Here is a 25,071-nt window from a genome sequence, read left to right as displayed (position 1 = left end):
AACCCCCTATCTTCATCTAGAAATCACATATATACCGATTAAACAGAAGTGATTACATTATTTGTTGTTCCTAATTCTGTTATCATTATTTTTCAGACCCCAATTACGTCGACACCCTGAAGGCGGGACTGATGATTTTATTGTATGTGACACAAATCCAACAAAAGTTGGTAGTAATGATCATCAATCGGAGGCTACAACATCAAATATAACATCTTCAACAGTCACATCCCTATCTACTAGTGATAGTAATCCTAGCGGTACACATGTGGTAAGTTTGTAATTATAATGATGCAATATTTCGGTGTTGCGTTTTCTGAGCTAGATAATCTAACTGCGGTGCTATCATTGTCATTCTAAATAACTTTGTCAGTTCCTACTTCATTTAGAAGCGAACTTTCTAGTTATTCAGGAAGTATTATATCAGTTTGCTCCGATGGTCTTGTTTGTAATTGGTTTTCTTCATTTGTTCTTCTATTCATATCGATTATCTCTGGTCATATGATTGGTTGACTTTTTCCATTTGAGTTTACAGATTTGGTGTATGTCAACAAGCTCGTCGATTCTTAGTTGATCTGAATGAAACAGCTGAAAAGCTCACTTCTACATAAAGTTCGAAACGATAATAAGATTTTCACAATCCAGTCATTTAGCTCGGAGAACCAAATACCACTAAAACCTTTGCCTGAGCTGTAAATCTCTATCATTTTAAAATTACGCAGTTTAGTTCGGTTGTTAAATGCTTTTGTAAACAAGGGCTAACAATTGAATCCAGGATACATCTTTTATTTTATACGTCTTTATGAGTTGTCCCAGCGTAAATGTTACCCACTCACATACTCGTGATTATCGTACCCAATGGTTAAGGACTTTGAATGACATGACTCAAAATCGTCCTCAGTGGCACAGATGCTTTGATTTTTTATCTTCCCTTAGAACATGAGCCCTGAAATCACCTTATGTACCCCCAACTCTAGCTGAAGTTCAAAAGGCTATAGTTAATCTGAAACGAGGAAGGGCGGCTGTTCCAGATGGATTGGCTCCAGAGGTCTTTAAGGATGGTGGTCCAATTTTAGCGATTAGGTTGACTAAGATTTTAGCTAAGATCTGGGAGTTAGACGTTATCCCATCTGACTGGTCACAATCTCTTATCGTCCCATTATATAAGAGAGGGTTAAAATCATCATGTGACAACCATAGAGGGATTAGTTTAACTAATATAGTATTTAAAATACTAGCCTCGATAATTATCAGACGCCTAACTAAGACTCGTGAACTGCAAACGCGAGAGAATTAAGCTGGCTTCAGACCTGGTCGTGGCTGCATCGACCACATATTCACCATTCGTCAGGTTCTAAAACACAAGCATACTTATCGGCGTCCGACAATGGTGGTCTTTCTTAACTTAAAAGCAGCATTTGACTCGGTAGACCGCGAGATTCTGTGGCAGTGTCTGTCATTGAAAGGCGTACCTCAGAAGTACATAAACCTTATGAAGGCTCCTTACTCGAACACTACTAGTCGATACTGTTGATGCTTCTCGGGGACTTATCCTGAAATAAATTCATCTCTCTGTGCTAATGTGATATGGCAATTTGAACCGACACAGAATGAGTTAGGTTGCGTATAAATAACTGACTAATATTCGAACTCATTTTGCCCCCTGGCTTCAAACACACCATGCCACTAACCACACACACTATGCCGTCAACCTATTACATCTACCGAATTATTCAATACCCATGATATCGTTTAAATTATTTAACCAAAATTATATTTTACTAATGGATCAATTAAATTTAAGATACTGACTGTCGAATTTTTAGAACCGGATAGTGGACAGCATGTACCTTATCTAAAGCAAAGTAAAGATTTACTGTTATTTAATTACTAACACTAGAGAATGGAGACCATAATTTGTGGATTCTAAAATGTGACATAAAGATTTTCAAAAAAGCAACCGACATAAGGGAAATCCAAACAGACTTCTTCGTGTTTCTAAAATGTCTACTTCATTCACTAGAGAATTACACGTAGAAGAAAATACACCAACCATTGGGAGGATATCGATTGAATTCAGCGTTAATTATCTTCAAAATTAAACTAAAAAGAATTCAATAGTTGAGATCATCAGCCAATCGAAGCTAGACTACCATGGAAAACCTGGAAGCACTAGACGGCTGTTTCGTCCTATCGTGGGACTCTTCAAAAGTGTGCATCCACGACCCCGCCTCATGATTCAGTGAAGAAAATTTTCTTCTCGACGAAATCATTTTACTTAAGTTGTACATTCATATTTATAGTTGTTTGGTAAGTATATATGTCTATAGAAAGAAAGAAAAGATTGCATCATGAAATGATTCGTAAGTTCAAATATTAAAAGGAGATTGCATAATAATCAATGGGTTAGAGAAGATTAGGTGGATGAAAACAATTCATGGGTTATAAAGGTTATGCTAGTAACTGATTACAAAGTAACAATAAAAACAAAACGAGACCAAAACATACTACAGAAGGGAATTAAAGCCAAGGAAGGATGAGAGGTTGGACGTATTCCTGAATAAAATCTTTTATTCAGCTAAACTTCGTATTGTTCTCTCAAGTCGACCTACCATTCATGGATATGCTAAGGATAAACTTCCTCTCTGGGTCATATCAATATACTTTTATAAATTTACTTGCTCCTGTGTAGCAGGTTACGTTGGCTGCACAGAGCAATCACTTTACAAATGCTTGGCTTTTAAAAGGAGAATGTAAAATAGTTACCAGTTTAATACTGGAGCATTTAATCAACTCTGAACACATCGCTCCAAATGAGTCTTCCTTCAAATCAATCTGCTCAATCAAAGGTAGGTCGAATCAAAAAGCTTATGCACTTCTAAGGCTTTGATGATCCACTAATTCAAGCCTGAACGCTGCACTTTTCGTCCTCTCAATTTCGTAAACAACAGTAATGCCACGAGAAGGCAGTGAGCAGGATTTCCCTGACAGTGGCTGTATGCACGTGACCGTGTGAGAGCATTTCGAGAGGGAGATAGGACTCTCCTCGCCCTCAGCCGTACCAGGGCATTTGGGTACATTAGGCGGTTAACGTGTGTAATTTGTAAGTTAAAGTAACATTAAAAATAAAAAGTAGACAGTGAGATTGGTTGAGGTTTCCAGAAGGATATCTGATGTTATCATACATACTTTCTTATCCTTTGTAATGGATAGATTATTGATCCATATGTGTACTAGTCAAAGATATTACTTTTTTTCGAGTTATGTTAACTTGTCATAGATTGGTTGATAGTTGCTTAGGCGTGATTATAATTTATGGACGAAATAATGAGATAGAGAGTCGTGGATTTTAACGTGAAGTTCATTCATCCATATGGCCAAATAGTCATTTTGGCATTGTAGCTGATGTCAATTCGTGATGATAATTCTAACTTTAATTCCTAATCCCAACTTCCCACTCTAAATCCCGATTCTAATTTCTCATACCAATTTATAATCCTTTTTAAACCCTAGTAGTTAGGTGAATTTTCTCAAGGTTACTTTGGCGTTGCTTTAGTCGTCTTACCTACGCCTGTTACTCCCAATCGAACATAAGCCTCCGACCAACATTCTCAAACCCACTCTGTCATGGGCCTACTTTTCTATTTATATCCAATAATTGTTCACTCTTCTCATATCGGTCTCCGTTTCTCGGTGTAGTGTTCTTTGTTCTTCCTCTTCTCCTTTGGCATTGAAGATTCCAAGTGAGGACTTTTCTTATGACGCGATTGGGTGCTTTCCTCAATGTGTATCCTATCCACTTCCAGCGCTTCTTCCTGATTTCTTCCTCCGCTGGGATCTGGTTTGTTCTCTCCTACAGTAGGTTGTAGCTGATAGTGTCTGACCGACGGATCCCAAGTATTTTGCGTCGGCAACTGTTAATAAACACTTTTATTTTATGGATGGTGACTTTCGTACTTCTCCAAGTTCCCACTCCATACAGCAGAACTGTCTTGACATTTGTATTGAAAATTCTGAATTTGGTTTTAGTTGACAGACCGTTGTTTTGAGTTCCAATTGTAGATATGCTGCCATTGCTTTGCCTGTCCGTGCCTTCACATCTGCATCAGGTCCATCGTGTTCATCAATGATGCTGCCCAGATATGTAAAGGTTTTTACATCTTCCAAAGCTTATCCGTCAAGTGTGATTCGATTGGTGCATGCTGTGTTGTATCGGAGAATCTTGCTTTTCCTTTTTTGTATGTTGAGACCTACCAATGCTAGGGCTGCTGCTACACTGGTCGTCTCCTGCATTTGTTGTTGCGTGTGCGATAGAAGAGACAGGTCGTCTATAAATTATAATTTCACCGTTTAAATATCCAATATAGAACGAGTCAATCGTATACACAATAGAATCGTTTATTGCTTGACCTAGGAAATTAGGCATCCACTAATATTCCGAAGAAGTTGAACGGTATTTCAAAAATTCAATGTAATTATTACGAGTTGAATAATAATTGAGATGAGTTAAAAGTTTCAGCCAGTAACCATGAATAGTTTATCAGAATAACTTCAATCTGATTTATTAGTTTTTATTGAAATCACTTCTGATTTGTTCGATGTATCAATCTTTTTTGAAGGTACTGGATTTGATTCCCACTACAACACATCAACATTACCATCCAGTTTTACATCCAGTTGATGAATCTCAGACAAGACGAAACACATCCGGGATTCTACTGCCCGTTCAATCCAACTATTTTGATAGACTTATAACGAGTTGGCTATATGTAAACAATATCCACATATTCCAAGAAAGACTGATTAAAACTCAGTCTTTAATATCAAGAACCTGATAGGTTCAAACCTCTTCTAATAATGATATAAACATCATACCGATTAAACAAGTTATTGTTTACCCTAAACTTTTAACTCATTGGCGTTAAAAACTCATGGTACTGGGTTTTGTTTCCCAATGTACATCTAAACACTAGGATATATACAGAGGTGTAATTTTTTTCTGGCTAGCGTTTTTTGGGGTCGCTAATCCCATGCCCAACCCTTCTTTATCAGGGCTTGGGACCGGCAGTAGCCCCAGAGGGGCTCCAGGGGAGCCATACAGAGGTGTACATTCAAATAATAAGTTTTGAAAAGAGCGAGGACGAAGATTGATGCAGTATATTGGCAACGTCTCTCAACGTAGACCCAAATGATAAGGGATCAAGTCCGTCGAGGGGCACTGGTTGTTTAACTTTGACCACCAATTTTGCACCAATCTCCGTTCTTGCTCTGTTTAAGATAATAAAGGGAACTATGTGTATGAAATAAGTTTTGAATCGGACAAAATACACGTACTTAATTTCACTACTAACCACAATTCATCTTGCTTATAAAATATACAGATATTGTTCTGTTTTGCAATCTCTTTTCATTATTTCTTCAAATACTTTCGTCTTTATACATATGTATATATACATATATATGTACAGTTTCGTAGTATAAACCTACATCCCCTACATGCAAATTTGGTCAATCTATCTAAACATGCATTGGACCGTAGCAGACGTTTAACTAGCACGGTATATCATTTTTATTTATTTATTAAATCCCTTTTTTTAAAGGGTATACACTCATATATGTATCTGTTATCCTATGCATGTACAAAAGTGGTTTTGTCTCTTTGTTGTGAGTAATCAATTAGAGTGATGTTGTTTCTTTAGTTTGATTTTGTTTTTGTCATGCTATTTGTCTTTCTGTAATTCTAATAAACCATGTATTAGATAATTACTGTCGGTAAAAGTATAGAATATTGACCATCTTCAGTTGGCCAGTCATAATCAAGATAACACCTCATGTATTCTCAGTGATAGATAATGTGTATGTTTTTACTGAGAAAGTGAAAATTGACAAGATTAGGTTCTTAAAATGTTTAGAATCAATGAAACTATCTATTGCGCAACCGAAAAGTGAATTTTACATGGTTCTTAAGCTAATACTCCTAAGACAGATTATGTGACTAAGTACTAATAAATCTGGTTACGGTCCATCTTCGCCTTCTGGTTTCTCTGGTACGCGCTTTCTTGTAGTGGTGTTCATAGTCAATCGCGACTCGACTCCACGCAACAGCTGGTGAGCCAAATCTTGGAACACGTCTCAACCTCTGGTCAAATATTCCAAAGAAGTCAATTCGGTGAGTCTATCGTTTATCTATCCACGTCTGTCGTATATTTTCATATTAATATTTTTCAATATATAATATACGCGACATGACGGATAGCGACAAGAATAGTATTGATGTCATAGACTCAGACGTACAGGCCATCCAATTTCGACCTGTCTCATCTATTCCCCACGACCCAGAGGTTTGGTTTGCCGCATTAGAGTCTCAATTCGAGACCCGCCGCATCACGAGCCAAAGGCACAAGTATGCCTATGGCCTCGAATCATTACACTTGGCTCAAGGCGATAGGGACGGGTGTATTCATACATGTCTTAGTTTTCGAGATCGCCTTGAGCCGAGGAGTGACCGGCGTCCATGTTTGCATTCGAACGTGCTGTTGTGGCAACTATATAGCTCTCTCGGTTACTAGTCCTCGGCGAAATTTTGTCTGCTATGAGGGCTACCTGGTTAAGTGGTGCGTCCTGGAGCAGGGCCGTCACTGCAGGTTGGATGTGTGCTGGTAATGATTCGAGCCACAATTCTTTGACAATTTCGGAGTCAGCTGCCGTGGGTCCTGCAAGAGATTGCAGGCGCGTGAGGTGGTGGCTTGGTTTAGCATCACCCAGAGGGTGACGTGCTAATAATGTCCTCAGTCGTTCCTCCCTTAATGGGAGGAAATGTCTGAGAATTGCCTCTTTGAGGCGATCATAAGCATTAGGTACATTGGAATTGAGGACAACCTCACAGGCAGCCACTATATGGTCCCCGGGTAATGATTCGAGGCCATAGGCATACTTGTGCCTTTGGCTCGTGATGCGGCGGGTCTCGAATTGAGACTCTAATGCGGCAAACCAAACCTCTGGGTCGTGGGGAATAGATGAGACAGGTCGAAATTGGATGGCCTGTACGTCTGAGTCTATGACATCAATACTATTCTTGTCGCTATCCGTCATGTCGCGTATATTATATATTGAAAAATATTAATATGAAAATATACGACAGACGTGGATAGATAAACGATAGACTCACCGAATTGACTTCTTTGGAATATTTGACCAGAGGTTGAGACGTGTTCCAAGATTTGGCTCACCAGCTGTTGCGTGGAGTCGAGTCGCGATTGACTATGAACACCACTACAAGAAAGCGCGTACCAGAGAAACCAGAAGGCGAAGATGGACCGTAACCAGATTTATTTCATTGGCGATCTCGTGGTATCAAACGAATACTGAGATCGTGCCAAAAGGAATACAAGCGGAATTAGTGGGCGAGAGTACAAGCGTACAAGGTCAAAGTCCACAGGAAAGTAATGGAGTAATAACATGGCTGTCTTTAACACAGTTAAACAAACGAGCACAGTAAAACAATCACTGGTACAATTGGTTATAACAATGATTGTTTCCATTGAACCCATCGCGTTCTCTTGATAAAAGTAGGTCACTCCAGAGTAATCAAAAGTGTTTAGTGAAGCTAAATAGTGTCCTCCTTTTCTTACTCTTACTCTAAATCTCAACCCTAAGTAAACAGGAATGTAACAACTTATCGCATGATAACTGATATCAGTTCGTGTTAAAAACCCTGACCTTAATTGGTAAACTCAATTGTGAAAACTTCAGTTTAACTGTTAATACCTAAACCTTAACCTTTTTGTATTATAACCGATGTCAGTTAGTGACAAATACTCTATAGGACGGTAACCCTAACTCCTAGTATGTTAATTTGACTTTCCTTCTTTACTACAGAAAGAATAATAATTTGACTTATGAGAGTTAATTATTACAATCAAAACTTTTATTCCACCGTTATGTGATTGAATTGTAATTGGACAGCGTTTTCTAATTAGCTGATAAGTCACCCAAGGTCATGAGTGTAGCGTATACTTTTAACATTACTGTCATATATTCAATTGTTTGTCATCAATGTTGTTTTCTTTTATTAAGTTTAAAAATGATTGTAGTAATGGTGTACAGTGAAAATGCATCAATTATCATCAATATACTTTCATGTATCCAATGTGTGGTGGTTGTTTATTAGATGTTGTTTTAGCCCTGTCTAATTAAATCGTTGTCGTTGTGGGTTTTTTACTTCGTAATACACTACTACTATTACTACTTAACATGATTTTTTCCTTTTGTCTGTTGGCACAGATATTAAAACGAACTTTGCCCGCTGTTTATAGTCTAACTTCGCATCCAACATTGCCATATTGTAAGTTCAATTATGTATAATGGTTATTATTATTATTATCTGTGGATTGCATTTATCACAGTCAGTCAGTCAGTGACAACTTAGAATTTCTTACGTACATACATCAGTTCGAGTTGCCATATCACATTAGCACAGAGATGCAGTTGTCGATTCAAATCCCATAGTGGTAGAGGTAGTAAAAGTATAAGCAGTAATCGGAAACGTTACAGTTTGAATATGTTATTCAAGGAGTATAACACAGTGAAATAAATGTAGACAGAGCAAAAATAAGGGACATGAAGAATTCAGAAGATTATAATTTGGGAGAACACAAAGAGTGAATGCACCTGAGCCATTGCATACGATCTTGAGCCATGTCATTCAGGGTCTCTAACCATCGGTTGCTATCGTCTTGCCGATCCCAACCAGGTAGTCTACACCTACCAACATGGCTCAGTCCACTTGTCAGTGACTTCATGGATTTGTGCCATATTTTGGTCTGACCGCCCCTAGATATCTTCCAACCTACTCTTATACCATTGAACATCGCACGTTGAGGCAGTCGGTGGTTGGGCATACGTAACACGTGTCCCAACCATCTCAACCAATGAAGTTTCACTACTTCATCGATTGATTTGCCATCCTTACCTAGTACTCGTTTCCTAACAACTGAATTACTTACTCTGTAGTCCCAGGATATACGAGCAATGCTTCGAAGACAGATCGAACTCAATTTGAAGTATCATTGAAAAATATAGAGCACTGGGTAAATTTTATATCCTAGTGTGTACCTCATCGGAGGTGTGCACTTCGTTAAGGATGGGACCAAAGATTTTCCGATTTCGTGATGAACGCTTAATCATTATAAAACCCACCGAGTTGGCATCATTATTTCTGTTGGGAAATTTCAAAGTATTCCTTAGAAAAGTCCATATGGGTCCAGAAAACTCTTGGAAACACTTTGTCCAATCAGCGTTTAATAGAAGCCTCTCAGAAACATCCAAAAAGTGAAGAATCACGTGTCATTTTTCTGCTACCATGTTTAGTATGGTTCCAGAAACCTCTAGTATCTCAGTGTCATGTGGAACTCTACAAATACCCTCGTTTTTCTGTACATAAACTAAGCTTGGAGTAAAGCGTCGTTTCCATACTTCTTGCCTTTTCTCTTGTGTTAGATTTCCCGTGTAGATTTAGCCTGTAGTTATTACAAGCGGGTAGACAATCAGATCGTGCGTTCATTTAGCAAAACTTATCAACTTCATTACTGTTTTTATGATTTTTATTTAATATCTGTGGTCAAATTTATTAAAATGGAATAGTTTTTATTTCCTCCAAAAAATCTAAACAAAATAAGAATAACAAGACTAGCCCTCGAACGCCCTGGTACGGCTGAGGGTGAGTAGAGTCCTATCTCCCTCTCAAAATGATGTTATATGGTCACATTTATATAGCCATTGCCAGGGAAGTACTACTCACTGCCTTCTCGCAGCGGGGATATTGCTTACGAAGTTGAGAGGACAAAAAGCGGATATCCGACACTTCAACCAGGATGCTAGATACGGAGGATCCACCTAAGGGAGTTAAAAAACCCTCATTACAAACCGATGATCCACGTGGCCTCCAGGATCCTGAAGAGGAAAAAGGTGTATGAACCTATGTTGGTTGCCGGCTACCATGGGACTGTATCTTTTAACGTTGCTCCACTGTCTTGTGGATTAGACCTTTAGGTCAAAGCCTCTGTGTGTGGCTCTAAGAAAACCACCTGCTTCGGTTTGGGCGCCCGTGCAGTATTCCAGACCTCACACGAATAGGATAACGAAGTGTGGTGCATATATATTTGGTGCCTTCTTTTACTAATGTTTACGTGTTTAAATAAATAAATAAAATGTAATGAAATTTGACGTTTTCACTGTAATTTGTTAGGTCCTTTATGTAATAGTGTTTGGAAGAAATTGAAAGAAATTTAAACTTAAATAGAACTTATATGTTCGTTATTCCAGAATTAATGATAAGAAGTGAAGTAGTTGAACGTACCGACCGCTTCACTTATCTTGAGAGTATCATCAGTAGTGATGACCTACTGTCTGTTGAAATCTCGATAGGGATTCAGAAGTCTTTATTGGCTTCGGCGACTTGCGTCACTTGCGGCGTAGGCTGAGATATCCTTCTTCCAACCAAAGGGTGAGTTTGCTTCTCGGCAGTTCTGTCCATTCAACTTTGTGGATGTGAAACATGGCTATTAAGGGTAGAGGATAGTCGTAGGTTACTAGTATTCAATCATAAATGTCTACAAATCATTGCTCGTTTATTTTGGGACCATGAAGTGAACACTTCTTGGATTGGGAATTGAGTACTAGGTAAGGATAACGATTCGATTGACGAGGTAGTAAATTTTTATCAACTGAGGTGGTTTGGACATATGTTACATGTACCCAACCACCGCCTACCTCGACAGACGATATTTTCTGGTACAAGACTAAACTGGAAGAAAGCAAGGGGGACCAAACCAAAACATGCCATCAGTCCATGAAGTCACTGATAAATTGGACCTAGTCATCCTAATAGGTATAGACTACCTGGTCGAAGTTCACATGATCATCGTAATCAATGGTTAGAAACTTTGAATGACATATCTCAAAAGCATTTGCAATCGCTCAAGTGCATCCATTTTTTGTCTGCCCCCAGATCCTGAGATCCTTAATTCTTTACTTCTTTTTTATTTTTATTTCGCTAATTTTTATTTTTTTTTTCGAATCATATCTTCGATGCTTAGTCTTTTCCATTACTATTGATATTGTTATTACCTTTACTATTCTTCGATTTGACCTGACAACATCTATATATATTAACAGGGTATGGAAACTTGAACCGATTTACACATATGTACCAAGTTCTACATTTTAACTGACTAATATTCGTTTTCCAGTGTGAATATTCTTAACTTATTTGTTTGTATTTTCTATTGAGAAATATAAATTGATTTTATGAGTTAACAATTAATTTAAGTTCATATTGGTACAAAGGGGAACCGAATACATGTATGCACCTCACAAGTCACTTGATTTGTGTGTGTGTGTGGGGCTGTGATACTGCCCGCGTGCCCAAACCAAAGCAGGATCTTATAAGACAACAGGCCGTTAGAAACTTGTCCTGAAACTATTCAACGAATAATCCTCAGAATTAGATTGTTATACTTTTTTCCTTATCATACAACTCAATTATTACCAGTCTGTTTATTATGAATAAACGATTAATATGATAAACAAAAAAAACTATGTGAGAAGATTTATGATTCAAGTATTGTTTTAGGTGTATTTGGTTTAACACTATAAAGCTTTCATTATTGTAATGAGAGCTTCCCTCATATAGAAATCTGTTGTTCACTTAATCCTGTAAGTGTTAAGTCAGTCTATTTTGATGACTTTGTCTTGGAATCGTTGTTTTCGGATGGTTTGTAATCTTTATCGTCTTCATATTCTTGTTTAAAAGTTTTGTTTTGTCGGTTTCTGGCCATATGATTGATTCATATTTTCCATATATGTTAATATACAGAGTCCATGTGTTATAGGGTCTATTTATTTATTTTATTATTTTATTCAAACACATAAACATTGGTACGAGGTACCAAATACATATTCGCTACATAAATCCTTCGGTTTGTGTGACGGCTGGAATACTGCACGGGTCGGGTGCCCAAACCGAAGCTGATGGTTTTCTTAGGAAGCCACATCCCGAGCCTTTGACCTAAAGGTCTAATCCACAAGGCAGTGGAGCAAGGTTAGGAGATGCAGTCCTATGGCAGCCGGAGACCAACAATAGGTTCATACACCATTTGTTTCCTTAGAATCCTGGAGTCTATGTACAATATTGGTTTGAAATCGAGTTTTCTAACTCTTTCAGGTGGATCCTCTATATCCACCAACCTGGTTAAAGCGCCGGACATTCACTTTTCGTCCTTTCAATTTCGTCTATTGATAACAAATTGACGTAAACTTCATGCTTTCAAAAACTTTACAGGATTTCTTTAAATTTCATTGTTATTATTCTATATTTTAGATCTATGTGGAACAGGTACCGGTTCAGTGCATATGTTCGAATGGTCAACTCCAGTACCAGTTGTTGCTGGATTTACAAATACTTATAGTTTAACAACTGCTGGTATGTTAGGACAATTTCCAGCTGGTTCTAGAGGTGCACGTGTAACAGCATTACAATTTGATGATAGTGGATATCGTGTAAGTTTGTTTTTAATGTTGTAATGTTGTGTTACAAATACTTCTCTTTTTCCATGTAACTGTTTTTTTCTCTCGCTGTATAGTTTACTACTCAAGAAATTTGTAAGTAGTCAGTCTAATAATATTCTCAGTGATAATAAGAAATCAGAATTTATCGAAAAAAAATAAAAAGATATTTGTTTACTTTACGAAGTGCAAGTGGACAATAAGATTATACTTAGTATGGAGTTGTGGGTATTTTCGAATTTTATTTAAATCATGTACCGATCTAAGTTAGATTACCATTGAAAAGCTGGATGGTCGTTTTGTTCTAGTATAAATCAGTGCATATACTTATCAATCAGTTCCGTCTGAATTAACCGAGAATGAGGCTCGGGAGATTGCTGATCTGAACACCATTGAATTCTGACTCAGTGGTCTAGAGATTAAGTGTTCGTACGCTAAACCGATGGTTCTTAGTTCGATACCCGTTTGTGGTGTCGTGGATGAACACTTCTAAGGAGTCCCATATTAGAGAAATATGGCCGTCCGGTGCTTCCAGACTTTCATTGGTCGTTTATCATGGATCAGTTCTCGATTTCAATGAAATTTAATTGACGCTCACGATTTGTAGAATGCGAAGGAGATTCTATGACCAGGATGAAATAAGAGAGGAATGTGATTCGCCTGTAAATAAAAATCTGATTTCAATTAATCAATCATGATATCTTCAAGGTGGTCTATCTTAAACCGATTCATTAATTCAGCCATTAAATTACTACAATGTCCACAAACCCTCATTCTAACAATGATTCTCATGTGTTTACTAGTGACTGGCTTCAAGATGTGTTTCCTAGAGCTCTATTGAGTAGACGTGACCAGTGGAGTCAAACCGTGTCTGTTGTGAGACAGTTACTCACTGAAAACAGTGGTAGACAGTCGCGCAACGTCGTGGATTGTTTTTGAAGTTAGACACTAAAACCGTTGGATGCCAGCTTAGTAGTCCAGAGGTTAAGTGTTCGCGCGCGAGATCGAAGGTCCAGGACAAAGAATGTTGATCAGTGGCCTATGCTCCATTGAGAGTAACAGGCGTAAGGAAGCCGTTTTTCTTCAAGCTTTGGTTTCATGTGCATCTCAATCGTGAGATTAGACACTTCAGAAGATTTAACATTACCCTTCATGTGCGTTTAACTGTTCAGGAATTAGATAAATTAATGTTAACTTTAAAATTATCATGTTATGTTTCATCTACTTTTGATGTTTTCTTTCTTTTTTTTTTCTTTCTACTCATTGCTACTTCTCTTCATCATTAATGTGTTACGTAATCTATTCTATTTATGTCTAATTTAACATCTTGTATCGATCAAGTTTGGTTGTGGAGATTCTGAAGGAAATTTCGGTTTATGGAATTTATATTCAACTATGCCAGGCAAATTACCATATTTTGTAAGTAGTTTAGTTATACATTCCGAATACTTACTTGTATTAATTCAACTCGTATTATCTAATAACTTTAATAATCATAATTCTATTTTTGTCAGTAAAGGATTGTGAATTTCATTGATATTATGAGGCCTAGAGGTTAAATATTCGCGTGTGAGATCGAAGGTCCTGGTGGTTTGATTCCAGCGTGTAGAGCTGTAGATGCGCATTGCTGAATAGTAGTCCCGTACTTGGAAGAAACGACCGTATATGACTTCCAAGTTGTCAGTGATAGTCTCACTTTAATCATTTGATGATTTCAATAAATTTTGGCTCATATAATTATTACTCAATCAGTTGTAATCAACACAGAACTCGACATAAATGTACTGAGTTAATCCAAGTTATAATCGGACATCTTGTCATGATAAGGTGTAATTTCAACAAGAAAAACAATAAAGGTGTTGAAATAATCTCAGGAGCAATGATAATGAGAAACATTAACTATTAAGAATATGGTTCAAGACGATGTCATGAAAAGGTGTATGTGAAGAGGAATACTGGAACCTGTAATCTTGAGGGAACTGGTACTCCATGACGGATTCGATCCCGTGTCACCCAGCTCCACAGTCACACACGTGACATTGGTCACTACTCAGTGATAAACCAATTATGAGAAGCTTTAACGGATACGTCGAATTTTTCGTGACGATAAATGCATTCTGTTTTGGTTAATGTGTGTAACAATAGAATTTAGGGTGTGTATGTCGTCCTCAAGGTATCCCGTCAACAATAACCCTGTCTATATTTTAACAGAGAGTGTGCAGATGTCGTTTTGAATATCAACAACAGGAAAGCTCAAGTACTTATAACTCATAATAAAATATCATGCCCGTTAAAAAAGTTGTTGGCTATCTGAACTCAGTGGTCTATCGGATAACCCATAAATATTTAAGGTGTTAGGTACAAAATTTGTATCTCACTGCATACTTCAACAGTTTGGTATCAGCGTACATCACCAGCTAACAAAATACGGATCGTGAATTTCACTTCCAATCATTGTATAAAATACAATATGCAACTTAAGCTTTCATACTTTGAGTTAAAAGCATGTGCTTTTTGTTTTACATGACTCTTTATAACTGATTGATCACTGAGTAGTGAGTGACCAATATGTTGTTTATCTAGTCCTCTTGATCAAATTCTATCAATCGGTTTGTAATTTAGCCTCTATTACAAATTATTCAACAATGTGTGCACTATGTAGAGATTCTAGGTGGTTAGGGCAGACCGGTAGGAAACCTCTCTTGAACTAAATTCTGTACTGGCTGGTGCTCATAACAGAAAGGTGTACCTGCTATCTTTAGGAAACTGATGCTCGCCGATGAATTCAAACCTATGTCATCCAGCTTCATAATGTCTGGGAGGTTACCACTGAGATACTGTTTAGTTAGCTCATGACCTTCCATAGACTGTGATATTTTTATAATTGATTGGTCACTGAGTAGTGAGTGACCAGTGTCATGTTTCTTTTCTACTATGCTTTTCTAAATATCCTATTGTTTATCCATCGTAGCTTGACCATTCATTCTTTCTCTCCCATTCTTGTATTATAGCGTTGTCGTTGCCATGCAAAAGGTTTAGCAGATTTTTGTTTCCTTGGCTGTAGTAGTCTAATAGCTACAGTTGGCAATGGCGGGATGCCTACAACAACTCCACATATTGTCAGTGGAATAGATGTCAGTGGGGCTGGTGTAGGTGGCATTGGTAGTGGTCTTAATTATGGTGGCGGCAATAGTGGTATTGGTGGGCCAACACACTACACTTCTGCCAATATCATAGGTGGTAGTAGCAGCGGCGGCGGAGGTGGTGGTATCAGTTATTCCGGGGGAACTGTTAATACAGATCAAGATGCATCACATTTAACATTATGGGATACTTTATTACCAGCGAATCGATGTGGTGTTATTCGTAAGTAATTCATTTTTTTACTTTCATCCATTTATTATATTTATATTACTTTACTAATAAATGAAATTAACCAATTCTTTGGTTGTTAAACCACCATAGAGCAGAATGTTTTGTTTTGCCCAACTGAATGGAACACAGATTATTCTATCTTTTTTTACTGAAAAGAGACTTGTCATTACAGTCAATTATCCAGTTAGAGGTAAACACCAAATTGTTTGATTTGGTTAGCGTTTTTTTAGCAAGGTTAATTTCCACGAGATGGGGTTGCTTATCCTATACCTAACCCTCCTCCATTACCCAAGTTTTTGGACCGGTAGTGTAACCCTAGAAGAGCTACAAGCGGAGTTAAACATTAAATACCTGAAAGTATAAATAAAGCAGATACAAAGAGGTATTACTGACAACAGTGTTTGTATTTTGATGTAGTTAGTTAGTTATATTATATAATATACCCTTATGGGCCAGCGTAATTGTACATTGGTTTTCAATAGAACCAGACACCATCCAGACTCTCACGTGACAACTCAAACAGTACGGCTCAATCTCGCTTCACAGGAGAGCCAGATACCGCCCAGGCTTAAAATTTGTAGCCCGAATAGTACGGTCCAATCCCGCTTCACAGGAGAACCAGACACCGTACTGGCTTCAACGTTACAATCTGAATAGTACAGCTCAATCCTGTGGCGCAACCACACAGGTACCAAGCACGCTGGTGGACCATTCGCACCATTAATATACAAATTCACATCACATGTTTAGTCATTCCGATCAATGGTCGCGTGAATCAATTATGCATAGCATGAACAGGCCAAAGTTGACCTATTCCGCTTACACGACAGTCAAACTCATTAACTCATTAATGGTGACATGCCTTATAATGTCCCAATGGCAATGGCCCTTGAGAACACTGAAAAGCAACCACCAGTATGAATGAAATCGGTTAACCAGCAAACTAATTTTGTTCATGAACAGTCAGCAAAACTTGCCAAAGTCATACCGAACCACCCACAATATCAATGGTGAACCTCTAGTCTCATATGAGACCTTCAGGTCTACATAGCCAGGGTCTGAAAAGTCGGAAAAATGAAAACTTCGCAAATGCGATAAAAATAATCTTGGTGGTCTAGTCATAGTATTCCGACACCAGGCAATCAGTTTTAAGCGTTATTTAAGCCCTAACACTTCAGACTGCTATTTCGTTTACTACCCTACATATATGTTGTATGCAGCATAAGCTATAATGTTTTTAGTACAATTCAATATTTCATAATATTACCGAACACTTACTTAGGTATAAACCAGTAAGTTGACATAAGATAGCAAAGAACGCATTCATTTTCTTGATACTTGTCATTCACTTCAAAAATTATTCTATTCAAGGAGTAACCCCTTCACATAAACTAGTGTCAATAAAAAGTATATGTCAACATTATGACGGTGCCAATGTAGTGAAAAAAATTTGATCCATATTTCTAGTATTATTACTTACTTACGCCTGTTACTCCCAATGGAGCGTTGGCCGCCGACCAACATTCTTCAACCCACTCTATCGTGGGCCTTCCTTTCTAGTTCTATCCAATTTTTGTTCATTTTCTCCACCTGGAGCCCCTCTGGGGCTACTGCCGGTCCAAAGCTCGGATAAAAGAGGAGGGTTTGGGCATGGGGTTAGCGACCCCATCCCGTAGAAAACTAACTCGCTAAAAAAATCGCTAACCAGAAAAAATTATTAAAACCACTTTCAGTATTATAATCAATTCTTAATTTAGCTTTGAAATGATTGCTTACTGCTTGTTAGTATATTCAGTTTTTAAATAATAGGATTCATGCTAAAAAATCTGTTGCGAATACCTAATTTACTGTATGGACGCAGATAGTATTATCGCTACACAACTGGTGAGTACATATGTGGTATGTGCTACTTACACCGGCCAATATAAGTAGTAGAATTCCTACTGACAAAAGAGGAAAATGAAAAGAGCAACCACAACTGAAAGTGTTATAACTTATGACCTTGTGCCCCTATCAATATATGACGTAATGATACTGCCAACTAGTGAACAGTGATTTATCGGCCGGACCAATGACGCATATGTTTGTTGGTGTGTATTATCACATTAAGGAGTCCTAAACTAAGATAGGAAAGCTTTTCCATGATTCTCTATTGTTATTTAGATGTCAGTTATTATTATATTCAAACATATACATAGTGTTGATTAGATAATCACGTCAACTTTTCTCCTTTATTTACTTCACCTATTTACGCTAAGGTGTTCTTGACCCAGAATTGGATGCTCCATGCACATCAATTGCTTACTGTGGATCACTTACAAACACTAATAGTTGGCCGTCCAATACAAACATTTATTCTAGTAACAATATTATAAATTCACTGAATATGGGAGCTAATTCAAAACGACTCTTCACCAATAATGATAGAACCGTTATTGTTGGTACTAAAAATGGTGATATATGTACTGTGGATATGCGAAATCCAAAGGTATTGCATAAATTCTCAGCTCATGATGCACCAATAAGAACATTATGTATTGATTCAGCAACTGATTGTTTAGTTACTGGTGGAGCGGATGGAATTGTTAAAGTATGTTTAATAGATTGTTTGTTGACATTCAACTATCTCTTATTGTGTGAATTCGATTTAATTATATAAATCCATGAGAAAAATGAGCTTAGTACTGTAATCGTTTGTACTCGAAATCATACAGTAGACTCAAAATATTACCAAATTCAGCTTTCGATGGTGGGATGTAATCGATAAGAAATATTGCGCTACTTGCCACATAGCCAGGCATATGTGCTATCTTGATAGAACTGATACCTTGCCGTGAGATTCGGACCCACATCAATATGTGTTATAGTTACAGGCAGTACCACTGAGCTTTGTGCTCATGGTCCTCCTGGTTTCTCAAAACCACTCCCAAACCAGTTTGCTTCTCAGTTCCATTAAACAGTAGTAGCCTATCATGGTGTGCGGGACCAGGAGACGACCATCATTCACACACACTTTTAGTAATACTCCAGGTCACCTTATTAACGACCAAGCACTCTCATAACTTGTTAATTTTGCTTCTCTCCCCATTATAAACGCTTCTCCAATGACTTTATATTTATCTTCATATACCATTAGTTATCGATAAATACGCTTACCGGAGTCTATGTTGCTAATAACTGGTCAGATAAGCTGACACCCTTCTGAACTATCAAAAACAAATTAACCACATCCTAGTTCCAGATCATATTGATGATTTGTTTGAAAACCGGTATAATGGATGGTTTATAATTTTTTTTTCTCTCAGGTATACTACGGTAATGCGTTAGCATGATGATGAGACTAGTCAAGTTATATCAGATCCAGGATTCACGACTCAGAATAGAGAACCAGATTAACACTAGATAATACCTTATTCCACACAATTATAAGCAGTTACACTCAGTGAGTTCGCAATAGAAATCAATAAGTGAGAAGGAAATCACATATTTAATAGTCAGTAGGCGAAGTGCTTGGTTGTCCACGCTCACTGCCCAATCATATTTTAATTTCATTTACACATGTCAAAAACCAAAACTACTAAGCACAGTGGTTTTTGCCCTACAACTAGAAACTACTTAACCAAGTTAGTAGTATATTACTATTTCATCATTAGTAAAACATGTCAAATTTTTACTTATTTATTCTTTCAGATATGGAGGCTATCTGAACGAGAATTATTGACTAGTTTCTGTGGTGACCTGCACCCAAGTCGTGGTGCAGCAGCGGTTGCTGCCGCCGCTCTATTCAGAGGCAATCAATCAGCAGCTATAATTGCTGCTACTAATCCAGGCATTTCAGATATTCGTCTATTGCCGACAGTTACAGGAGCAGCATTGATTCATGTCAATAACAGTAATAATACTAATGACAGTAATTCTACTAAAACTAATGATTGTTCGACAAATCTAAATAACCAAATACCTATTACACACTCTTCTCATGATCAGAAATGCTCAATAACTGCCGCATCAACAGCTTGTCGATTTTTAAGTTGTGGTGCTGATGGTGGGCTACGTATGCGTTCATTGGTTGTTCGACCAAAACCTTCTATAGTTTTTTAATGGAAGAACCAGATAGAAGAATGAAAAACACAAAGCATAATATTATATAATTCATATTATTTATCTTACCTTATTACTTATTGAAAGCATTCCATACTCATTACACTTATACTACTTATTGTTATGCTTACTTATGATCATACGATTTTGGTACACTTTTCATCTATTTATATGCGAGTGTGCATTGTTATCCTTTAAATTTAGCCAAATAAACTGAATTATCTATGCACCAAATATCATTATCTTAGTTATTTTTTTAAAAAAACGCAATTTTATGATGACTAATGATAATAATTAGAACATGAATTCTGTATAGTAAGCTAGAAGACAACCAGGGGCTGCCTGATCAAAACATGGTGACGATTTACTGACTCAAACCGAGTCGAGTTGGTGGGTACTGACTACCAGGTTAGGATCTGCGTGATTATCTTAGCTAATAAGTGGCATGAGTCAGAGTCGCTCGCCAAAGCGCAAACTTATATACTCTTTACTCTTCCCTAGATATTGAGCTCTAAAATACTACTTTCTATTCTACAATTTTGTTCTTGTTCCTTAGATAACATTTTTTATGGCTAGTCTTTCATATTACCACTGATGCTGCTTTCATTTCAAATACTCTGGTATTTATCTTCATAATTCCATTTAACTGTGCTGATCTAGTGTAGCAATTCGAACCCATCGTATATGTGCCAAGTTCTACGTTTCAATTAACTAATTGTTGATTTTTAAGTAGAAATATGTATCTGTCATATCTACTTCCATTAATCTGTGCAACCTCGGAAAAAAAACAGATTTTCCTTTCAATTTTCAAACTAGGGCGTCTTTCAGCATCGAAATGGGAGAGGCTATTATTAGGAAGAGACCTAGCGGTACACTAGTAACTTTGACAATAATGAAATAAATATAATGATTAACTGGTTGGTAATTATGCTGTATCAACCTCAATTAATAGAGCTTGATGTCAGCCATCTGATATTTTACATAATATTGTGATCCCATGTATTTGTGTTTAGAAAAAGTCTTATTTCAACAGCTGCAAATAGTAAAAGATTCCTCACTAATGTATATTAACCTCATGTTTGTACTAAAAATTAGTATATAAAAGCGGACATTAATAAGATGAAAAGCAAAGAATTTGGTATCATAACATGAGTGACCGTAGTGAAAGACCAAACATAAAAAATATACTTTAAAAGTAACAGACAAGGTTGTGGGACAGAACACCAAAATGAAAGATAAAGGATGAAGGCAACTGCATCAAAGCAATCCGACTTCCAGTTGTGCTACTGAAATATACCATAGATAATAAAAAATTAGATTTCGGAAGGCAACAGATATTCTACGTATGAACATAAACTATATCTAGTGTCGCTTTATTTATTTTAACACATAAATATTGGTACAAGGAGGCACCACATACATATGCGCCACACAAATCTCATTCGATAGGTGTGATGGCTGTGATACTGCCCGGGTGCCCAGACCGAAGCAGGTGGTAATCTTAGGAGGCCACACCCCGAGCCTTTGACCTAAAGGTCTAACCCACAAGGCAGTGGAGCATCGTAAGGAGATGCAGTCCCATGGTAGCCGGTAACCAACGATTGGTTCATACGCCATTTGCAACCGCATAATACTGGAGCCCATGTGCACTATTGGTTTGGGATCCGGTTAAAGCGCCAGACATTCGCTTTTCGTCCTCTCATCCTCATAAACAACACCCGTGTTGCGAGAAGGCAGTGAGTAGGACTTCCCTGGCAGAGGCTATATACGCGTGGCCATGTGAGAGCATTTCGAGAGGGAGAGCGGACTCTCCCCACTCTCGGCCATATCAGGGCATTTAATTAATTTTAATCCCTACAGTATACCCAATTTCTTAATTTATTTACCAAGGAAGTGTTGTTTTACCACAATAAGAATGTAATTCTTCAACCATTAAAGCATGTAACAACGATTCAGAAAAATGACAAACAAGTAACAAAGTAATCAAAAGGTGAAGACCGATAGGGTAATTATATTATTATAAAAGGCTTTAGGTGGTTACAGGCAGTCGACAGTAAACTCTGGACTTAGTTCTCGTGCTACATGACACTTGCCAGCAAGCGATACGATGAGGTAAGAGTTAAGCCTGATAGTTAGGCACTAATTCTATTGAAATTAATGACCTATAGTTGCAACATCCCTTAATCGTTCGTTTTTTTAATGACTTTTAAACATGTTAATCTTCGTATCGAAAATTTAACCATTAAACCAGACCACAACAAAAACCTTTACATCGTTTGTACATGTGATAAGATCACTAAGAAAACGGCATTCAAACTAGGTACATACGATGTAAAACAAACGCGATATATCCGTATTGACTAATCAAGATGTACAGACCAAAGTGTAGAATGAACATAGTTTCTCCATGATCTACATCAAAGCACCATTAATTAAAAAATAATATTATGAATGTCAGCCATTGTTTTACTATTTACGACATCATGGTCAGCATATACATATCAAAATTGCGTCACATGTAAGCTTAACAGTGAGTCATAGAAGTGTTGACATAAGAATGATACATAGTGTGAATTATTCACCGGACAAAGGTAGACGCCTAAGTGGACAATGTACATTAGTCACTATATAGAAGCCCCCGAATGCCGTGATACGGCCAAGGGTAGGGAGAGTTAGTTCTCCTTCTCGAAATGCTCTCACATGGCCACGCGTATACAACCACTGTCAAAGAAGTACTATTCACTGCCTTCTCATGGAAAGCGTGTTGCTTACGAAAGTGAGAGGACAAAAAGCGAATAGTCGATACTTTAACCGGGTTGGTGGATATAGAGAATCTACCTAAGAGAGATAGAAAACGCTGATTCCAAACCAATGCTGCATATGGGATCCAGGATCCTAAGGAAACAAAAGACGTATAAACCTACTGTTAGTCACCGGTTACCATGGGACTGCGTCTCCTAATGTTGCTTTCCCGCCTTGTGGATTAGACCTCTAGGCCAATGACTCAAGGAGTGGCCCCTTATGAAAACCAGCTATTTCTGTTTAAGCATCCATGCAGTATTCCAGTCCTCACACAAATCGAATGATTTATATGGCGCATATCTATTTGGTGCCTTCTTGTACTAATGTTTATGTGTTTAAATAGATAATAAATACATAAAAAGTACAGAATACTTTTAGATTTTACTGTTCAGTTTTAATATTTCAGAATATTTATCTTCCGATTCAGTTGAATTAAGAGTAAGCCTTGAGAATCGAGGCGTAGAACATATCACACATGTGTAAAACTTATCCTGAAGTGTATTTAACAAAAGCGTACATTATTAATTATTTATTTGAACATGTAAATATTGGTACAAGAGGGCACTAAATATATATGCGCCACACAAAACAACGAGAATGGGAGGAGAGAAGAAAGAAGGAGCGTAAAAGAAAAAAAGGAGAAGAACAATAACGACCAAATTAGTGTAAGGTAGCGTAATAATAATAATAATAATAATAATAATAATAATTGGGGAAACGGAAAGGTACAACTAGAAGAATTCTTTCAGTTAAGGAAGATACAACCATGTTTCAAGATGAAAGTAAAAGAAGGTTACAGCAGAATCGCCATTGGCTTCTATTCTGAGCCATAGCTGATAACATCTCTAGCCACTGTGTTACATCATCCCTCGGACCCCAACCAGGGAGTCGAGAAGGACCAACAAAACCCAGCCCTTTGAAACTCTTTTTCATACCACGACACCATGTCTATACTGACCACCTCTCCGCTTTTTCCAACCAGTCCCAGCGTCGATAAATAATGCACGACGTGGGATTCTTTGGGACGACATTCGTAGAACACGTCTAAGCCACCGGAGTCGATGTTCCAAGATGGTGACACCAATTGCATTATCGTCTCTGTGCCCGAACACACGATGCCGAACCTCTGCATTACTAACATGGTGTTGCAACTGGATGTCAGCAATCCTTCGGAGACAGCGATGATCGAACACAGAGAGTCGTCTAACGTCCTCAACTCGGAGAGACCAGGTTTCACAAGCATAGAGCAAAATTGCTCACCGACGCGTTGTAAATCCGATCTTTTACAGCCAAAGTGACATCACAAAGGCGCGAAAGATGGCCTAGATTAACATAAGCCGCTCTGGCTTTCACCATACGTGAATCGATCTCATCACTCACACCCCCACCAGCACTTATGCAGCTACCTAGATACACGAACTTCTCGACTACTTCTATCTGCTCACCATCCAGTATGAGTACAGGATTAGAATCCTGCCAGTCTTGTAGAAGTACTCTGCACTTCGAAGCACATACCGTACCTATGGACATTGATTGCCAACTGATTAAGTGCAGATTGCATGCCTTGGGCATTATCGCACAGTAAGACAATATCATCCGCATACTCAAGGTCGAGAAGTCTCTCTAGGCAACAGATCCACAGCGCCATTACTTACATCCATCAGAGCTGTTCCCAGAATGTCATTCATGGCAAAGTTAAAGACGATTGGTGTGATTAGACAACCCATGTCTAACACCACTTCGTGAATGGAACAATGGAGAAAAGTGGTTGTATGCCCTCACTCTACCTGAGGTGTTTGTATATAGGGCCTTTAGGATGTTAATAAACTTCTTAGGCACGCCCTTCTTCAATAAAAAATCCCAGAGGACAGTCTTGTCCAATGAATCGAAGGCAGCCCTGATGTCAAGAAACACTACGATTGTTGCCTTTGATAAATATGACGGTGTTCTAACATTTGGCGGAGCGTGAAGATATGACCAACACATGGGCTCCAGTATCCTGAGGGAACAAATGACGTATGAACCATTTGTCGGCCACCGGCTTCCATGGGACTGCATCTACTCACGATGCTCCATTGCCTTGTGGGTTAGACCTTTAGGTCAAAGGCTCGGGGTGTGGCCCCCTAAGAAAACCACCTGCTTCGGTCTGGGCACCCGGGCAGTATCACAGCCCACACATTAATAAAATGAAAATGACGATATTTACTGAAAACAAAAGCATACAACAGA

General features: G+C 37.9%; 1 protein-coding gene across 3 annotated transcripts in view; it reads left to right on the top strand.

Annotated features, from left to right (window-relative positions):
- The window catches only part of DMXL1_1 (DmX-like protein 1), a 122,525-nt gene extending 99,803 nt beyond the window's left edge, over window positions 1-22,722 (top strand). Inside the window, exons 47-54 of one of the 3 annotated variants that reach the window (XM_051217826.1) lie at window positions 97-271; window positions 5,469-5,558; window positions 8,284-8,344; window positions 12,380-12,558; window positions 13,906-13,983; window positions 15,576-15,930; window positions 18,198-18,529; window positions 19,630-22,722. In XM_051217826.1, the coding sequence (XP_051064253.1) occupies window positions 97-271; window positions 5,469-5,558; window positions 8,284-8,344; window positions 12,380-12,558; window positions 13,906-13,983; window positions 15,576-15,930; window positions 18,198-18,529; window positions 19,630-20,040 (1,681 nt within the window). In that variant the 3' untranslated portion in view covers window positions 20,041-22,722. Of the gene's footprint in view, window positions 1-96; window positions 5,559-8,283; window positions 8,345-12,379; window positions 12,559-13,905; window positions 13,984-15,575; window positions 15,931-18,197 lie in introns of all 3 variants that reach the window. The other 2 variants (XM_051217827.1, XM_051217825.1) reach the window with 2 other exon arrangements.
- The last annotated feature ends 2,349 nt before the right edge of the window (window positions 22,723-25,071 follow it).

Source organism: Schistosoma haematobium, chromosome 7, assembly GCF_000699445.3.
Source record: "Schistosoma haematobium chromosome 7, whole genome shotgun sequence".
In the NCBI taxonomy this organism is placed as follows: domain Eukaryota; kingdom Metazoa; phylum Platyhelminthes; class Trematoda; order Strigeidida; family Schistosomatidae; genus Schistosoma; species Schistosoma haematobium.
This window is presented reverse-complemented; position numbering and strand designations above follow the sequence as displayed.